The sequence below is a fragment of the Emydura macquarii genome, unplaced genomic scaffold (assembly GCF_026122565.2).
Source record: "Emydura macquarii macquarii isolate MOO-44397 ecotype Brisbane River unplaced genomic scaffold, CSIRO-AGI_Emac_v2 contig_573, whole genome shotgun sequence".
In the NCBI taxonomy this organism is placed as follows: Eukaryota; Metazoa; Chordata; order Testudines; family Chelidae; genus Emydura; species Emydura macquarii.
The window spans coordinates 645402-659810 of record NW_027130710.1 but is presented as its reverse complement, the minus strand read 5'-3'; the positions used below and the strand labels follow the sequence as shown (position 1 = coordinate 659810).

The window sequence follows — 14409 nt, the reverse complement described above, 5'->3', positions numbered from 1 at the left end:
CCAAGCGGGGAGGGGAGGGGACGGATCCTCTGCGTGCAGCCGGCAGGCGTCTCTCCAGGCCCTGCAGCCGGCTGGCGGGGAAGGAGCTGCTGTGGGGCTGGCGCTGCCTGGGCCTCTGGCCTACGGGCTCTTGCTGCTCCCCGCGAGGGGGTTCAAGCTCCCGAAGGCGTGCAGGCTCCGGAAGGGGTTGATCAGCTTCATGGCCAAGTAGCGCTGGGGAGAGGAAGGGAGTCAGGCCCCCAGTGGCAAGCGAGTCCTGCAGCAGGGGGGAGATCAGGGCGCAGGGGGGCTGCCGCTTCAGCAGGCCCCGGGGGCTAGCTGTGGGCCTTCACCTTGCTCTGCAGCAGAGCTGTGGGGCTGGGGAACTGGAGGAAGGGTTCCCCCCCCCCAGCTTCCCCCCATGCTGGATTCATCAGCTGTGTCCAGCCCTCAGCCTCCCCCACACAGGCCAGCCCTGCCCTGTGTGACCCCAAAGGCCAAGGGGGCTGGGCCGAGGCCCTTTCAGTAGCCAGGCTGGTGCGGCTCCTGTGGGTTTCTCTCCTCCCCCCCGCCCCCAGGCTCCCGCCCGGCCCACGCACCGGGGAGGCGTAGATGAAGGCCGCCAGCAGCAGCAGGAGCAGGAGCAGCAGCAGGCTCAGGATGATCTTGCACTTGTGCTGCCCCCAGACGATGTAGCGCAGGCTCTTGAGCGGGGCCGTGAACCACAGGAAGGAGGATTCCAGGCGCCTGCAGGAGCAGAACGGGTCAGGGGCCAGTCCCAGCATGCTTGGGGCTAGCCCGGGCCTGGCCCGGCTGGGACACCAGGCTGCACGGGGACTGGTTGGTTTCTGGGGCTTTCAGCTCCCGCCAGGCCTTGGGCTGACCCCGCCAGCCCTGGGAGGGGTGGGGAGCCCGGGCCCCCCCAGCTGTTCTCAGCCCTGGGCTGGAGTCGGCCCCTCTCTCAGCAGGGCCAGTGCACGTGGGGGAGCCACGCCTCCCACCTCTTGGCCCCCAGGGCAGCCCGCCGGCCCTAGGAAGGGGCAGCGCGATTAGGCATAGCTGCCTCCTGCTTCCCCAGCACCGTGCCCCTCCACGGGCTGCAGCTCTGCCCTGCGGCTAGTGACGGTGCTGGGGGCGAGCTGCACTGCCGGAGGAGGGGCTGACCCAGGCTGTGGGACTCTGCGGCGTTGCTTCTGCTCCTGCTCCGATGTGGGGCTTTCCTGGCAAATTTCTAAGCGTTTAACATGATCCCTGTGGTCTTGGCTCGCCGCTGCCTCTCCCAGGGAGCCGGGCCGTGTCCCCGCACTTACCCGGGGGGCTGCAGGGAGCCGGGCCGTGTCCGCGCACTTACACAGGGGGCTGCAGGGTGGGATTCATATTCGGCTCGTCTCTTCCCTTCCCGGCTGGCCGCTCTTCCGCCTCCTTCTCCGTCAGCATCTCCAGCGTCAGCTCGATCTTGCCCTAGAGACGCAAGGTAGGAGTTGGGCCCTGGCGGCAGAAGCATGCGCAGGCTGCCCGGAGCCGCTCGCTGGTACCTGCCCTGCCTAAGGCCGGGGGAGCATCGTGCCTCTAATGGGCCATGAGCGTCACACATGCCCACACCTCCGATTCTCCAACCCCCTGCAACACCCGAGCCCCTGCCTCTCCCGTTCCTCCTCTGTCCTTGTGCCCATCTCTGCTCATACCGCCAGCCGCTGCTTGCCCTCCTCCTGCACCGTGCACGGCCACCAGCCTCGGGCGATCCTTCGCTTGAAGAGCGAGGTTCTCCTGGGACCGCGGGGCGGGGCGGCTGGGTCGCTCTCGTCCTGCAGCATTTTCAGCGTGCAGTCCCGGGGGCGCCTGGCTGGGCAGGGCAGGCTGAGCAGCCTGATTTCCAGAACCCCTGCAAGCGGCACAAGCAGGTGGCCAGAGCCGTGAGCTGGGCCGTGGGGGGGGGCAGTGTGTCCTTTGTGCCCAGGGGCTCTCCCAGAGGGGACCTTGCAGCCAGAGGCCCTGCCCCTGAGGTGTGAGGATGTCACGGGTGTGGCTTCTCCCAGCAGGTGATCCAGTTAGAGCGTAGCGCATGGCTTTCCACCCCAGAGGTGGCTGCATTTTGTTGGCCTGGCAGCCTCCGGGGCTGCTCTTTGGGGCAGAAACGGACGAGCTCACTGGTGAAGAGGGCACGTCCCGACGGCAGCCTGGGGGAAGGGCAAACAACACGCGCTGCTGCCTCCTGGGCTGCGGGGGTGCAGGGCGACGCCCCGGAGGAAAGGCCTCACCTAGGAAGTCGTCCGCGGAGAACTTGTCGTTGTCCCAGACCTGGATGATGAGCTTGGGGGGCACCTTCAGCACCGTCTCATCCAGGCTCCAGAGATACTGCTGCAAGCAGAGCAGGTGCCGTTGGACGGGTGGGGCAGCCGCTGAGGGCAGCCCCCCTGGAGTCCTGGGCCCGCGAGAGCCAGCTGGGGGCTGGGCTGACCCGCCTGGGTGGGGAAGGGTGGCCCTGGGCCTGCCACGGAGATGCGATGCGGGCGGAAGCGCCAGGCTGCCGGGGGCATTTACCAAGTTGTCAGCCGACTGAATGGCTGCTTGTACATCTGCAGCCTCTGAAGGGTTAATGCCTCCAGCAGAGGCTCCGCGTGCTGCTGTCAGGGTTCGGGGTGGGGGGGCGCAGAAGGAAACTCCCCCCATTTGCTGACAGCTGTGGCCCCCCCAGCCTAGTGCAGGGGCTGGGCCCCCCAGGGATGCCCAGAGGGGCAGCCCGGTCCCTGCATGGTCACGACAGGAGCTCTTGGACCAGGCTGATGACGCTGGCAGCCCCACGGCAGAGGCACCTGTCTGGGCATGGCCAGGCTCTGCAATGCCCTCCCCGGGCGCCGACCGCAATCCCCCGCCCCTGCACGGTGGGTGCTCTGCCCTGCAGCCCAGCCCCACAGACCTTCAGCTACGGGCGGGAGGCTAGGCCCGGGGCAGGGAGGGAGGCAGGCCGCAGAGGGGCGTGATGGCATCCAGCAGCCTCTGCTAACTCCGGGCAGGAGGTCATGCCCCAGACAGGCGGCAGCGCGTGGGGCCGCTGCAGGGCTCAGATTCAAACTGCCGGGGCTGGGGGGACTGAGCAGGCAAACTCAGGCAGGGCTCCCCGGGGCGTGTGGAGCACCCGGCAGCACCGAGCGAGCCGGCGGCGGTGCCGGAGGGCAGCGGCTGCCCCCGGGGAGCAGCACCCACCTTCCTGGGCAGGACGCAGACCTGTTCCATGGGCAGGAACTCAAAGGGGAAGACGAATCGCCAGTTGAAGTTGCCCTCGCCCCCCAGCGACCTGTAGTGCACGTCGGTTCTCTGCCTGCCCTCCTCCAGGCCGTCCAGCCACCTGCAGCCAGGAGCACGAGGCAGCGTGGGGCCGAGGCGTGGCTGGGGGGGCCGTGCCCACCCCACACAGCTAGCGTGGGGCCGCACGCTCCTTGCCTCGCCTGCTCCGGGAGCCCGTAAGCTGGCTGCAGGCTCGCGGGGCGCATCTAACAGGCCCTGCAGGGGCCCCCTCGGTCACTGCGAACATCTGCCCCGCAGCATTTTTCCTACCCCCTCCCAGGCCCAGCTGGTTGGGAGAGAGGGAAGCCTTAAAGCACCCTTAACCCCTGAAAGAAACAGCATCTGGGTTCCCTCCCCACCCTGCTCACGCTGCTCCCTCGCCCCCGTGTCTCCCAGCTCCTTGTATCCACACTCGGACCTGTCAGCTCTGGAAGAGCCGTGCGGGTGGCGGGGTGGTCTGACCAATAGGCAGCACTGCCCTAAGGGGCAGGCTACCCCGCCACACGTGCCCACCTGTCCCAGCTGGCTGGGTAGCCCCTGCGCGGTGGGCAGGGCTGCGCTGCTGAGACGGGCCACGTGAATGCCCCAGATGGGGAGACGGAACAAGGCAGACGCCTCCCCTGCTCCTGGCCTGGTCTCAGCCCGGGGCCGCCTGCCTTTTCCCCGTTCGGCTGAGCTCCGTGCTGGTGCTGGCCTCACCCGCGCAACTCGCCAGCTCTGCTTGGCCGGGGCCCAGAGCGGCTGGAGCTAGGGAGAAAACCGGAGCCAACCTGCCCCTCCTCAGGCAGGATCTGCGCAGTACCTGGGACAGGCGGTCTCGCTGCTGGGGCAGTCCCCAGGACGGCCGGCTGGCTATGCTCCGTCTAGGCCTTGGGGGCTTTCTCTGAAGTCTTTGCTCATGATGGGGGCTGTTGGCTCGGCCCTGGCTAGCGACTCCGGGAGCGGAAGGAGCCAGACAACGACGGACCCAGCAGCACCTGGGCTGGGCCCCAGAACACGCAGCAGAGTCCCGACGAAACGAGCGCGGAAAAAGAAAAGGCCTCAAGAAAGGCACAAGCTCTACGGCGAGACCGAGCAGGCGGCAATTCCCGCCCCCGGCCCAAATCAACCGACCCTCGGAGCCATGCAGAGCGACCTGCCCATAGCGCTGCTGGGCCGAGCCGGGTGGGGGGCGCCCCGGGCGGGGCCAGCAGGCGGCTGCGGGGTGAGACATGGGCCCCGGCGCGGGCAGGGCTTTGTGTGGCAGGCGTGCGTAACAGGAGTGGATGCTCTCAGCCGCTCAGCTCCATACCAGGCCACGTCACCGGCGCCAGCCCCGAGTCCCCCGCGGGGGGACGGGCGGTCCCAGTGGAAGGCCCAGGGGACTCGGGATCCCGTGGAAGGCCCGGGGCTGTCTTTGCTGGCGGCACGCCCTTACCCTTTCACATAGATGTCACTCATCCGCTGCCCCGTGATGCTGGTGTCGCGCAGATCTACGTCCTGCGTGTTCCAGACGATGCAACGCAGCTCGTACCTGGGGCGAGAGGAAGCACAGCGCGGGTGGCTCAGGCTGGCCAGGCGCTGAACACCCCCGTCCCCGCCCCGTGGGGGTAGCACACAGGCTGCCCTGCAGGCATGTCTCTGGGGGGCTCGCTGGGGCCAGGGGAACATGGAGGACGTCACAGAGGCCACGGAGAGACCCCGGACAATGGGAGGCTCCGCGGCCGCGCGGGGAACAAGGAGCTGCAGCTGGGCCGTGGCGGGGCTCGGCAGGGCTGCACACTGCCCCAGAGCTGCCAGCCCTCTCCGGGCTCGCCGGCTCGGGAAGCTGAGGGGGGCAGCGAGGGTTTGTCCCACTCACCGTTTGGGCTTCCGGGGGGTGATGTTGAAGGCAGGGCCTGGGGGGCCAAAGCTCTCCGGGAAAACGTCCACCCACATCTGCAGCTTCCCCTGCCAAGCAGACCGGAGCAGGCAACTTATCGACATGGCCACGGGCCGGCTCCTCTCCATGTCTCGCCCCCCGAACCTTCGCCCGCCATGTGGCTCCCCCACGCAAAGGGTTTCACGTCTCCGCTGGAGCCTGGCTCCGCGGGGCTGAGCTCCCAGCCACACCAGGAGGGTTTCCCGTTCTCGGGAAGGGGCTGCCTTCACCCTGGCCCCATCGGCTGTACCGGACGGGACCCAGCCTGGCACGTGCGCCATCCCAGCGGGTGGCTGGGCAGGGCTGGGCGGCCCGCCGAGGACACGGCCCTCATCCCATGGAACAGCCCCGGTTCTCCGAGCGTGTCCCATCAAAGCTGCTTCCCCAAGTCCCGTTGCAGGGGCACCGGGGGCCCAGCTTGCTGCGCCGGTGTCCTACCTGCTCGATGCCAGGCTGGATGCTGTGGTACAGCGTCCTGGTCTCCAGGTGCTCGGGGACCAGCCCGCAGGTGCGGAGCAGGTGCAGGGCCAGGCGCTCTCTTGGCGGGCCCAGGTGACGATGCGCAGGGACTTTGCTCTCTGAGACAGGGAAAGCCAGGCATGGCAGGAGCATGGGCATGGGGGGGGGTTTGCTCCCTGCTGCCGGGGAGGTCACAGATCCAACACCATCCCTCCACCCCCCAGCAGGCCCCAGTGCAGCCTGCCCCACGCTGGCTCTCCTTGCTCAGCGTCCCCAGGGCCACGTCCAGCTCGGACCCTCTGCCGCAGTCTGGCCTCCAATTCCGAAGGCCTGGGGCCTGCCCCCCGCCGCACGGGCTGCTACAGAGAAATGCTTCAATCCCTTCATGGCCCCCAGAGCCCCGGGAACCCTGGGTCCTTCCCAGGAGCCCCCAGAAAGAGCCCAGGGATGCTGGGTCACACCTGGGGACCCACAGACCCCACGCCTGGACCCCGTCCCTGCTGGTCCCCCACGGAGGGTGCGTGGCCGGGCCGGGGCCCTGGCACTCACCGAGCTCGGCCAGCAGGAAGGTCCTGCCCATGAAGGTGGCTCTGTCCCCCTCCACGCTGAACTGGGGCTGGACCAGGCTCCTCGTCCTGGCGAAGTTCTCCAGTAGCTGGCTGGGGAGGAGCTGGTCTCGCCACTGACAGGGGCCAGAACTGGGGCGTGGGGAAGGAAGGCACCGGGGTGAGGGGGAGGCCTGGGTGCCACGGAGACGGGTGCATTATAAACGGCTGCCCCAGCTCTGCTCTGACCCCACAGGCCACGCTCTGGGCCCAGGGCACGCTCTGTCTCCGAACCCCCGGGGCAGCAACGATAACAGGCATTTCACCCGCAGAGCTCAGAGCGCCTTCCAGGGCTGGGCAGTCTTGTCACCAGAGGGGAAACTGAGGCACAGAGCGGGCGCCCAGGAGGGCAGAGGCATTGCTGAGAGCAGGACCCCAGTCTCCTGGCCGCTAGTCCTTGGCTCTCACCATGGACGGGAGGGGCTCCCTGACACCAGTACCACCAGTGCAAGCGGGACTGGGCCTGGGCTCGCCCCTGCACTTTTGTCCCTCCTTACTGGGCATCCCCAGGCTGGGTCCCCCGGCTTCTCTCCCCATCCCTAATCTTGGCCCCGCCTCGTCCAGCACAGCAGCCCCGCAGATCCCTGGGAGAGAAGCTTTGTGTGTACAGAGGGCTACCCCCCCGCAGTAGATGGGCCGGCCCCCCCAGTGCTGTGGGGAGAGGCCAAGGGACCCCACTCCCTTCTGGAGCAGGGCCAGGTAAGCGCCAGGACACGTCTACCCCAGGTAACCCAGATCGTACCAGGCCCAACTCCTTCTGCGCAGATCCACGAGCCTGCACTTCCCACCAGTTGCAATGGCAGCTCCCTGGGTTACCAACCCGCTGGGACCCGGGCACTGATCCAAGCTGAAACCTCTGTGTGGGTGGCTCTGTCCCAGCTCCCCAGCCCAGCCGGCAGGGGAAGCCTCCGGCCTTGCCCTGGCCCCGCTAGTGGGAGGCGGGGCAGGGCGCTGGCCACTCACATGCAGTAGGACTGGGGCAGCCCGCAGTTGGCCCGGAAGCGGGACAGGAGCCGGTTCTCCAGGTCGATGCAGGTGCCCCCTATCTTCTGGTCGGGGAGGACGAGGTCGTAGTCGAAAAGCGAGATCTGCAAGTCCTTCTCCAGCGGGATGACGCACGGCAGCTCAAACATCCTGGCGGGGCGGTGGCAGGGGGCAAGGAAAGGGAAGAGAAGGGAGCTCCCTCTGCAGCTCCTCCTCCGCTCCAGCCCTTCCACCCGCCCTGGCCAGAGCCCTGTGGGGCTGGGCTGGTCCAGAGCCCAGGGAAAGGTCAAACAGCACAGTGAGCTCCTGGCAGGAGGAGATGGTCTTGGGATTTACTGCCACCGGTGTGTGCTCTGCAGCTCAGAGCCAGGCATGGCAACGGGCCCATCCACCCTGCATCCCGCAGCTGGGAGCCTGGATCCCCCTTGGCACATGGCAAGGGAAACGCCTCTGAGCGATGTAAACGGTGAAACGCTTAAACGGTAATCAGTTCTTTAAACGTTCTAAACAGCTGATTACCCTCTGTGCTGGGGGGTGCGGGGTGGCAGCAGGGCTGGCTCCCCACCACCGAGAGCAGCCGGGCAGCTTTCACTGGCGGGGAGGCTCGGAGCCAGGGCGGGGTGAGCAGCGTTTCGAGTGAGGAGCCGAGCCCAGCACGGCTCCCCCCATCCCCACCCCCAGCGATTAACCGTTTAAACGTTCTACTTTTAGAATGTTTACACGGATTTTTAATTCAACTCATTTTTACATCCCTAGTTCAGAGCAGGATTCAGCAGGGCCCCGGTGCAGTCCCCCCGTGACGCATGTAAGTTTTCATAGACTCAGAGAAGATGAGGGTTGGACAGGACCTCAGGAGGTATCTAGTCCAACCACTAACCTCAGCTCAATCATCCCAGCCAGGGCTGTGTCAAGCCGCAGCTTAAAAACCTTTAGAGATTCCCCCACCTCCCTAGGTAACCCATTGCAGTGCTTCACCACCTGCCTAGTGACCAACTTTTTCCTATTATCCAACCTAGACCTCCCCCACTGCAACTTGAGACCATTGCTCCTTGTTCTGTCACCTGCCACCACTGAGAACAGCCTAGCTCCATCCTCCCTGGAACCCGCTTTCAGATAGATAAAGGCTGCCATCAAATCCCCCCTCATTCTTCTCTTCTGCAGACTAAACAAGCCGAGTTCCTTCAGCCTCTCCTCATTGTGCTCCAGCCCCCTAATCATTTTTGTTGCCCTCCGCCGGACTCTCTCCAACTTCTCCACATCCTTTTTGTACTGGGGGGCCCAAAACTGGACACAATACTCCAAATGCGGCCTCACCAATGCCGAATAGAGGGGAATTGTCACTTCCCTTCATCTGCTGGCAATGCTTCTACTAATGCAGCCCAATATGCTATTAGCCTTCTTGACAACCAGGGCACACTGCTGACTCCTATCCAGCTTTTTATCCACTGTTACCCCCAGGTCCTTTTCTGCAGAACTGCTGCCTAGCTCGTCGGTCCCCAGTCTGTAGCTGTGCATGGGATTCTTCCTTCCTAAGTGCAGGACTCTGCACTTGTCTTGTTGAACCTCAGCAGATTTCTTTTGGCTCAATCCTCCAGTTTGTTTAGGTCACTCTGTATCCTATCCCTGCCCTCCAGCGTATCTACCACTCCCCCTATCTTAGAGTCATCTGTAGATTTGCTGAGGTTGCAATCTACCCCATCCTCCAGATCATTAATGAAGATGTTGAACAAAAACAGCCCCAGCACCGATCCCTGGGGCACTCCGCTTGTGACCGGCTGCCAGCTAGACATGGAGCTGTTGGCCTATGTTAGGCCTATATCGTCCTATGTTAGGCTGACTTGCAGCCCCGCTGCAGGAATTACTGCGGTTCTTCATGCTCTCCCTCTGTTGGTGGCATGCGTCTTCCCCAGGAGTGCTTGCATCGATTTAAGAGGGGCAGCGTCGGGGCTGGAGCTCCCCTACCCTGCCGGAGGGAGCGCCATGCAGAGCGGAGAGCTGACAGCCCGGGATCTGGGAGCTCTGTGGGGAGCCCACAGCCCGGTTTCTCAGCACCCGGCAGCGAGATTCCAGCTACCAGCACAGCTGGGGCTCACATCTGGAACGCTCCCCCCCTGCCCAATTTCAAAGCAGGGATCTTCCCAACAGTGAAATTTCACAGCTCTGGCTGTGATCCGCCCGGACAGCTAACATGCCATGGTCTAAGCCACTGCTTCCCAACCTGTGGCCCGTGGGGACTTTCAAAGTGGCCCATGGCTCCCCTCCCGCTGGCTGCAGAAGGGAGCCGCGGCCTAAGGACCCAGGCGGAGCGCGTTTCCGCGGGGCTACAAGACGGGTGCAGGCTCCTGGCTGCAGCCAAGGGGACGGGAGATCAGCGCCCCCGTCCCCCTGGCTGTAGCAGGGAGCACGGAGAAGCGCTCCCCTGGGTCCCTAGGCGCTGGGGTCCCTGCTGCAGCCAGGGGGAGGGAGATCAGCGAGGAGGCAGGCGTCTGGCTGAACTCCTGTCTGCTTGCAGTGGGGGCGGGGGGCAGCTAGCGGAGACTGGTAGCCCTTCAGGGGTGTAAAAAAGGATATCTGTGGCCCTCAAGTCAAAAAGGCTGGGAACCTCTGGTCTAAGCAGACACTGTCGCCCGAGCTGCATCGACCTAGCGCCTCCCGTCCCGGGGGATTTCCTGGCGGGCGCAGTGGGCGAGGTGCAGCGGCAGAAGAAGAACTGTCGCGCGGTCGGCACAAGCGGCCTTACGTGGACTTCACTTTGTAACGTGCCCTGAGACGAAGACAGAGCGACAGAGGCAGAGGCACCGAGACGGGCTCTGCAGCAGCGTGGCCGGGTGAGACCCTGGCGCTGGCCCCTCTGAATCTGTGCTGGTACCTTTGCCCCCCCTGCTGATCTAAGGATGCTCCGATTGTGTCTCCCTGGGACTAACCCATCGCTCCTTTGTTTTGAAAAGGCTGCCTGGTGCGCTGGCTGAGAGCCTGCGCCATGGAGGGAAGGGGTGTGAGCACAGGTCCCGTTGCCCCCGACCAGACACTGCCCCCTTCGTACTGACCCATCCCCTCCAGGCTGCTCAGAGATTCGCAGACCCCCGAACTGCCTCGGGGCTCCGTAGAACTGCAGGCTGGACTTACCTGCCGAAGACAGGCTCCAGGGTGTTGGGCAGATACTGGTCCCTGTCCCCCAGCTTCTTCTTGCCCAGGGTGACCCTCACGTAGGGGTCGCACTGCAGGGGGCACAACCACGAAGGGGCAGTTAATGAACACCCCCTTAGGGCCACTCGCTGTTCAGGAATTGGGGGGGGGGTTGCAGAGGAGAGGGGAAGGGGCTCCCAGGCGGCCCGGTGTCAGGTGGGCCTGGGCGTTTGAGCACCAGCTGAAGTGGCCCCTACAGGGCAGGGGAGCAGGGCAGGCTGGCACACACGGAGCCCGGCAATGCCCCGTGGCATCAGTGCGAGCTGAGCTACTTGGGAAGCAATTAACCCCTTGGCGATAGGAGGGGAACCTGCCACATGCCTGCACGAGGGGGACTCTGGATTGGCAGGTCCCTTACGGCACGTCCACACTGCGAAATAACCCCACAGCAGCAAGTCTCACAGCCTGGGTCTACTGGCTTGGGCTCACGCATTTCCGCCCCAGCTCTGAGACCGCCCCCCTCGGCCGGTGTCAGAACCCAAGCAGGTGTGTCTACACGGCTCCTTTTAGCGCCGGAGTGCCCTAGGCTCTGAGACTTTCTGGCGTGGCTTTATTAGGGCTCTGTAGATACACTCTTCCAGGGCAGCGAACACACCTGCCCACGCAGCTTTGTCCCAGTGTCCCAGCAAGTGGTGCTGGGGGGGAGCCTTGCCCTCTGGTGTCAGTGTGCAAAGCGGGGGTGAAGACCCGGGCTGCAGTTGGGGTGCAATTACCAGGCCGTTCCTGTCCTTTGGCGGGAGGTTAAAGGCCCGGACGACGTAAACCCGGACCAGACACTTCTGGGGCTGGCTTTCGGGCAGCTCCTGGAACCGGCGCGGCGGCAGCGGGCAGCTGGGGTCCTCGGGCAGTGGGTAGATCTGGAAGAATCCCTGCAAACAAACCACCCAACCTTCTAGCGGCTCAGTTACTGGATTGATGGAGCCCTGTCCCCTGAGCCAGGAACAGTGCCACTCGCCCTGTTCTGCTCAGAGGCCAGGGCAGAAAGGGGCTGGGTACGGTGCCCGCGGCTGTGTTCAGAACTCAGGGCTGATGGGGGAAGGTCACGGAGCTGGCTGGCATGCCTGGCGCTGGGTGGCGGGGTCTAGGAGCACCGTATTCTGTACAGAGCGCACACAGCACTGGTGAAGCCTGAGTATGTGTCTCTAGATCTCAGCTGCCCAGCCCCTTTGCTCCCGTCTGGTCCAGCTCCTCCGATGGCTGGAAGCAGAGAGGCAGGGCTGCTGGGGGAGAGCTGCCGAGGGCAGGATTTTGTTGATACACCCAAGTCCCTGCGAGCTTTGCGCTGAAATGCACAAAATGCCTGGGTCTCACCTTGAATTCCCCGACCACCAGGGGGTCTTCGCTGGCCTCCTCCCTCACCCGCCCGCGGTACAGCCGGAAGGTCTGGCAGAAATCCTGCAGGCCCTGGAACTCCGGCACGGCCTCCAGCTCGCAGTTATAGACCTGCCAAAGATACGAACATCGTAGAAATGCAGCCACTTCTGGGGTGGCACGGGGCAGCGGAAGGCAATGCATGGCTCTGGGCAGGGAGTGAGGAAGGATAGGGCATCCGGTTTGTGCGCCAAGGCCTAACTGGCTGGGAGCACCACAGCTGTGGCTACCGTGGAGTGAGGGAAATCCCCTGTGGCCAGCCAGGAAAAGCCCAGCTCTGATTCCTCACGGAGCTCCTGGGGCAAGAGAAGAAACAGCCCACTTGCCCACCTGTTTGAGGGGCAGACCGGGGCCAGCCTCCTCGCTGTGGGGAACCCTCTGGCCTGCAGAAGGCAGGTTCCCCCTGGGTCAGGGGGGTCATCACACCCCGTGCAGAGGGGAGACGTGTCTCTGCAAGCCCCGGTCCAGGTTCTGCCAGGCCTGGCTGGCCAGGGAGGCACAACACACACCTTCAGGCTGTCCAGCCCTGTCTGCAGGTAGGCGCCGCTCTTCGCCAGATCGCCCGTGGCTGCGTGGAGCTTGCTCCACCAATCCACACACTCCTCTTCCTCCTCCGCCTGGGTGAGAGTGGAAAGGAAAGTGGCATTAGCGCCAGTGGGCGATGCAGGCGTCTCTGTCGCGCTGCTGCTGAGAGCTGCTACCCCTTGGGGCGGGGGACAGCTGCTGCTCCAAGACCCGTCCGGACCCCCCTGTGAAACCCACCTTCTCCGCGCTCGGTGCTGTGCGAAGCCATGACTCAGCCACCATCCTGCCCAGCGTCTGCGAGGTGAGGGGAGACAAATGCGTCATGCCCAAGGAGATCAATACCCCTGATCAGCTTCTGCCCAGCCCACCACATGCCGCCCCTCGGCTGGTGCCAGCCGTGACCCAGGGTCCCACGGAGGGCTTCGGAGACATTCCTGGGAGCCGTCTCATGTCTGGTCAATGCTGCTCTATGGTACGTGGGGTGCCGTGGAGGCCTGGCCAGCCGGCTGGCTGGTCTGCCGGGCCCTGCGGGGAGTTGTAACCCAAGGAAGGAGTGTGTGTCTAGGGTGCCTTTTCTCTCAGCTGGCATTTTGATGGTTAGATTTGGCTGTCTGGGCTTCACCAGCATCCGTGTTAATGATCCAGGCCAGGCAATGCTCATCCAAACGACCTGGAGAAGAGATCTCTGGGGCTAGGTCAGTGAGGCAACATGGGCGAGCAGGGGTGTCCCCGTTTTGGCTGCCTAGTCAGCTTCCTGGAGGGGCATCTGAGCAGCCCTCTGGCTAGAGGCTGGCTGAGAAGGGACCATCTCCTTCCAGCTGCCATCTGGAATTTGTGCATTTGATCAGCTAAATGCCTGACCTGGATCCCAGTTTCCCTTCCCTCTGGGGCATTCCCTTGCAAACAGCTAGTCTCGGAAGGGCTGGATTTTTGTCGGTAAATGTCGGGAAACACCAATTTCCCTGCACACACACAAACCGACGAACAAATATCTCCCCTGAGAACAATCGAACTATCCAGCTAGGCACAGTAAGAAAAACGCTGCTTGAGAACGTATTGAAGTCTGATGGCAGGATATTTACTTGGTGTATTTTGACCCGTGCTCCATGTTGCACAGCGAGTCTGTAGCAGAGCTGGGTATGACCCCAGATCTCCTGACCTCTCCCCCCGGCTCTCATCCCCAGCTGCCACTGTCTCATATGGCCCTGTAGGCAGAGCCCCCGAGCCTAGCGAAAAGCACGCCAGGCAAGCACGCAGCTCAGGGTGAGGCGTAGATGTGACATCCCGGGATGCAGCACTGTCATTACAGCAGGGAGCGGGACACAAGAGATTAAAGCCCAGCCGAGGCCCAGGTCACCCCTTGCTACATCCCAACGGTGCTAGGCCAGGAACTCCGCTGGCCCCTGGTGTCCTTCCCTCGGGGGCAAGATGTGAACGCAGCCGAGAGAAGGGACCCGGTGAATAGCAGCACTCACCTCCATGAGCTTCCCCTTGGGAGCCGCTGCGTGGGGCAGGGAGGGGTGGGGAAGAAAAGAGACGTGGAATTAATGACAACATTGAAGGTCAGAGAAATAGCGCCGGGTGTCTCACGGCTCCGACAGCCTCTCTGGGCTGGAAGCAGGAATCGCTGGTGGAGGGTCTCTGGCCTGGCCTGGGCAGGACGTCGGGCAGGCTCACATCGGGCCCGTCTGGCCTCAACGTCTATGAATCAACCCTTCGATGCCACAAATGAGCAACAGAAACTAGGGTTCCTGGCCCGCTGGCAACTAGAGAACGCTTCCGGGGGGCAACTGGACTAAGCTGTTGGCCACTGCAGACCCTGGACACCTCTGGAGGTCAGGAGTCGAAGGACTCGTGTGAGGGGTGACCCGGCTCCGAGCTAACACTGATCTACGCTGCAAAAGTCCCACGACGTTTAGCAATGGACAGGTCTTGCTCAGGGGAAGCCGCGGTCTGTCTCAGTCAGGTGTTCAAGGCTAGGACTGATGGGCATCAGCGCAGCAAGGCGGGGCTAGCAGGTCAGGAGTGAGGGGCCCTGGCAGAGCTGGGGGGGTGGGCACCCCACGACGGGAATAGCAGGGGGCTGCAGGCCCCAGTTGTGATGCATTAAGGGGG

At 64.1% G+C, this 14409-nt stretch overlaps 1 protein-coding gene across 1 annotated transcript in view; it reads right to left on the bottom strand.

Annotated features, from left to right (window-relative positions):
• Nucleotides 1-120: 120 nt before the first annotated feature.
• Nucleotides 121-14409, bottom strand: part of FER1L5 (fer-1 like family member 5) — a 55390-nt gene continuing 41101 nt past the window's right edge. The window contains exons 34-50 of the mRNA XM_067540351.1: nt 13770-13795; nt 12532-12588; nt 12279-12386; nt 11710-11841; nt 11112-11267; nt 10339-10430; nt 7192-7362; nt 6173-6321; nt 5603-5742; nt 5105-5193; nt 4682-4777; nt 3184-3325; nt 2238-2337; nt 1665-1861; nt 1331-1440; nt 579-726; nt 121-213 (exon numbers count right to left, since the gene is read on the bottom strand). Of these exons, the coding sequence (XP_067396452.1) occupies nt 121-213; nt 579-726; nt 1331-1440; nt 1665-1861; nt 2238-2337; nt 3184-3325; nt 4682-4777; nt 5105-5193; nt 5603-5742; nt 6173-6321; nt 7192-7362; nt 10339-10430; nt 11112-11267; nt 11710-11841; nt 12279-12386; nt 12532-12588; nt 13770-13795 (2006 nt within the window). The remainder of the gene's footprint in view (nt 214-578; nt 727-1330; nt 1441-1664; nt 1862-2237; nt 2338-3183; nt 3326-4681; nt 4778-5104; nt 5194-5602; nt 5743-6172; nt 6322-7191; nt 7363-10338; nt 10431-11111; nt 11268-11709; nt 11842-12278; nt 12387-12531; nt 12589-13769; nt 13796-14409) is intronic.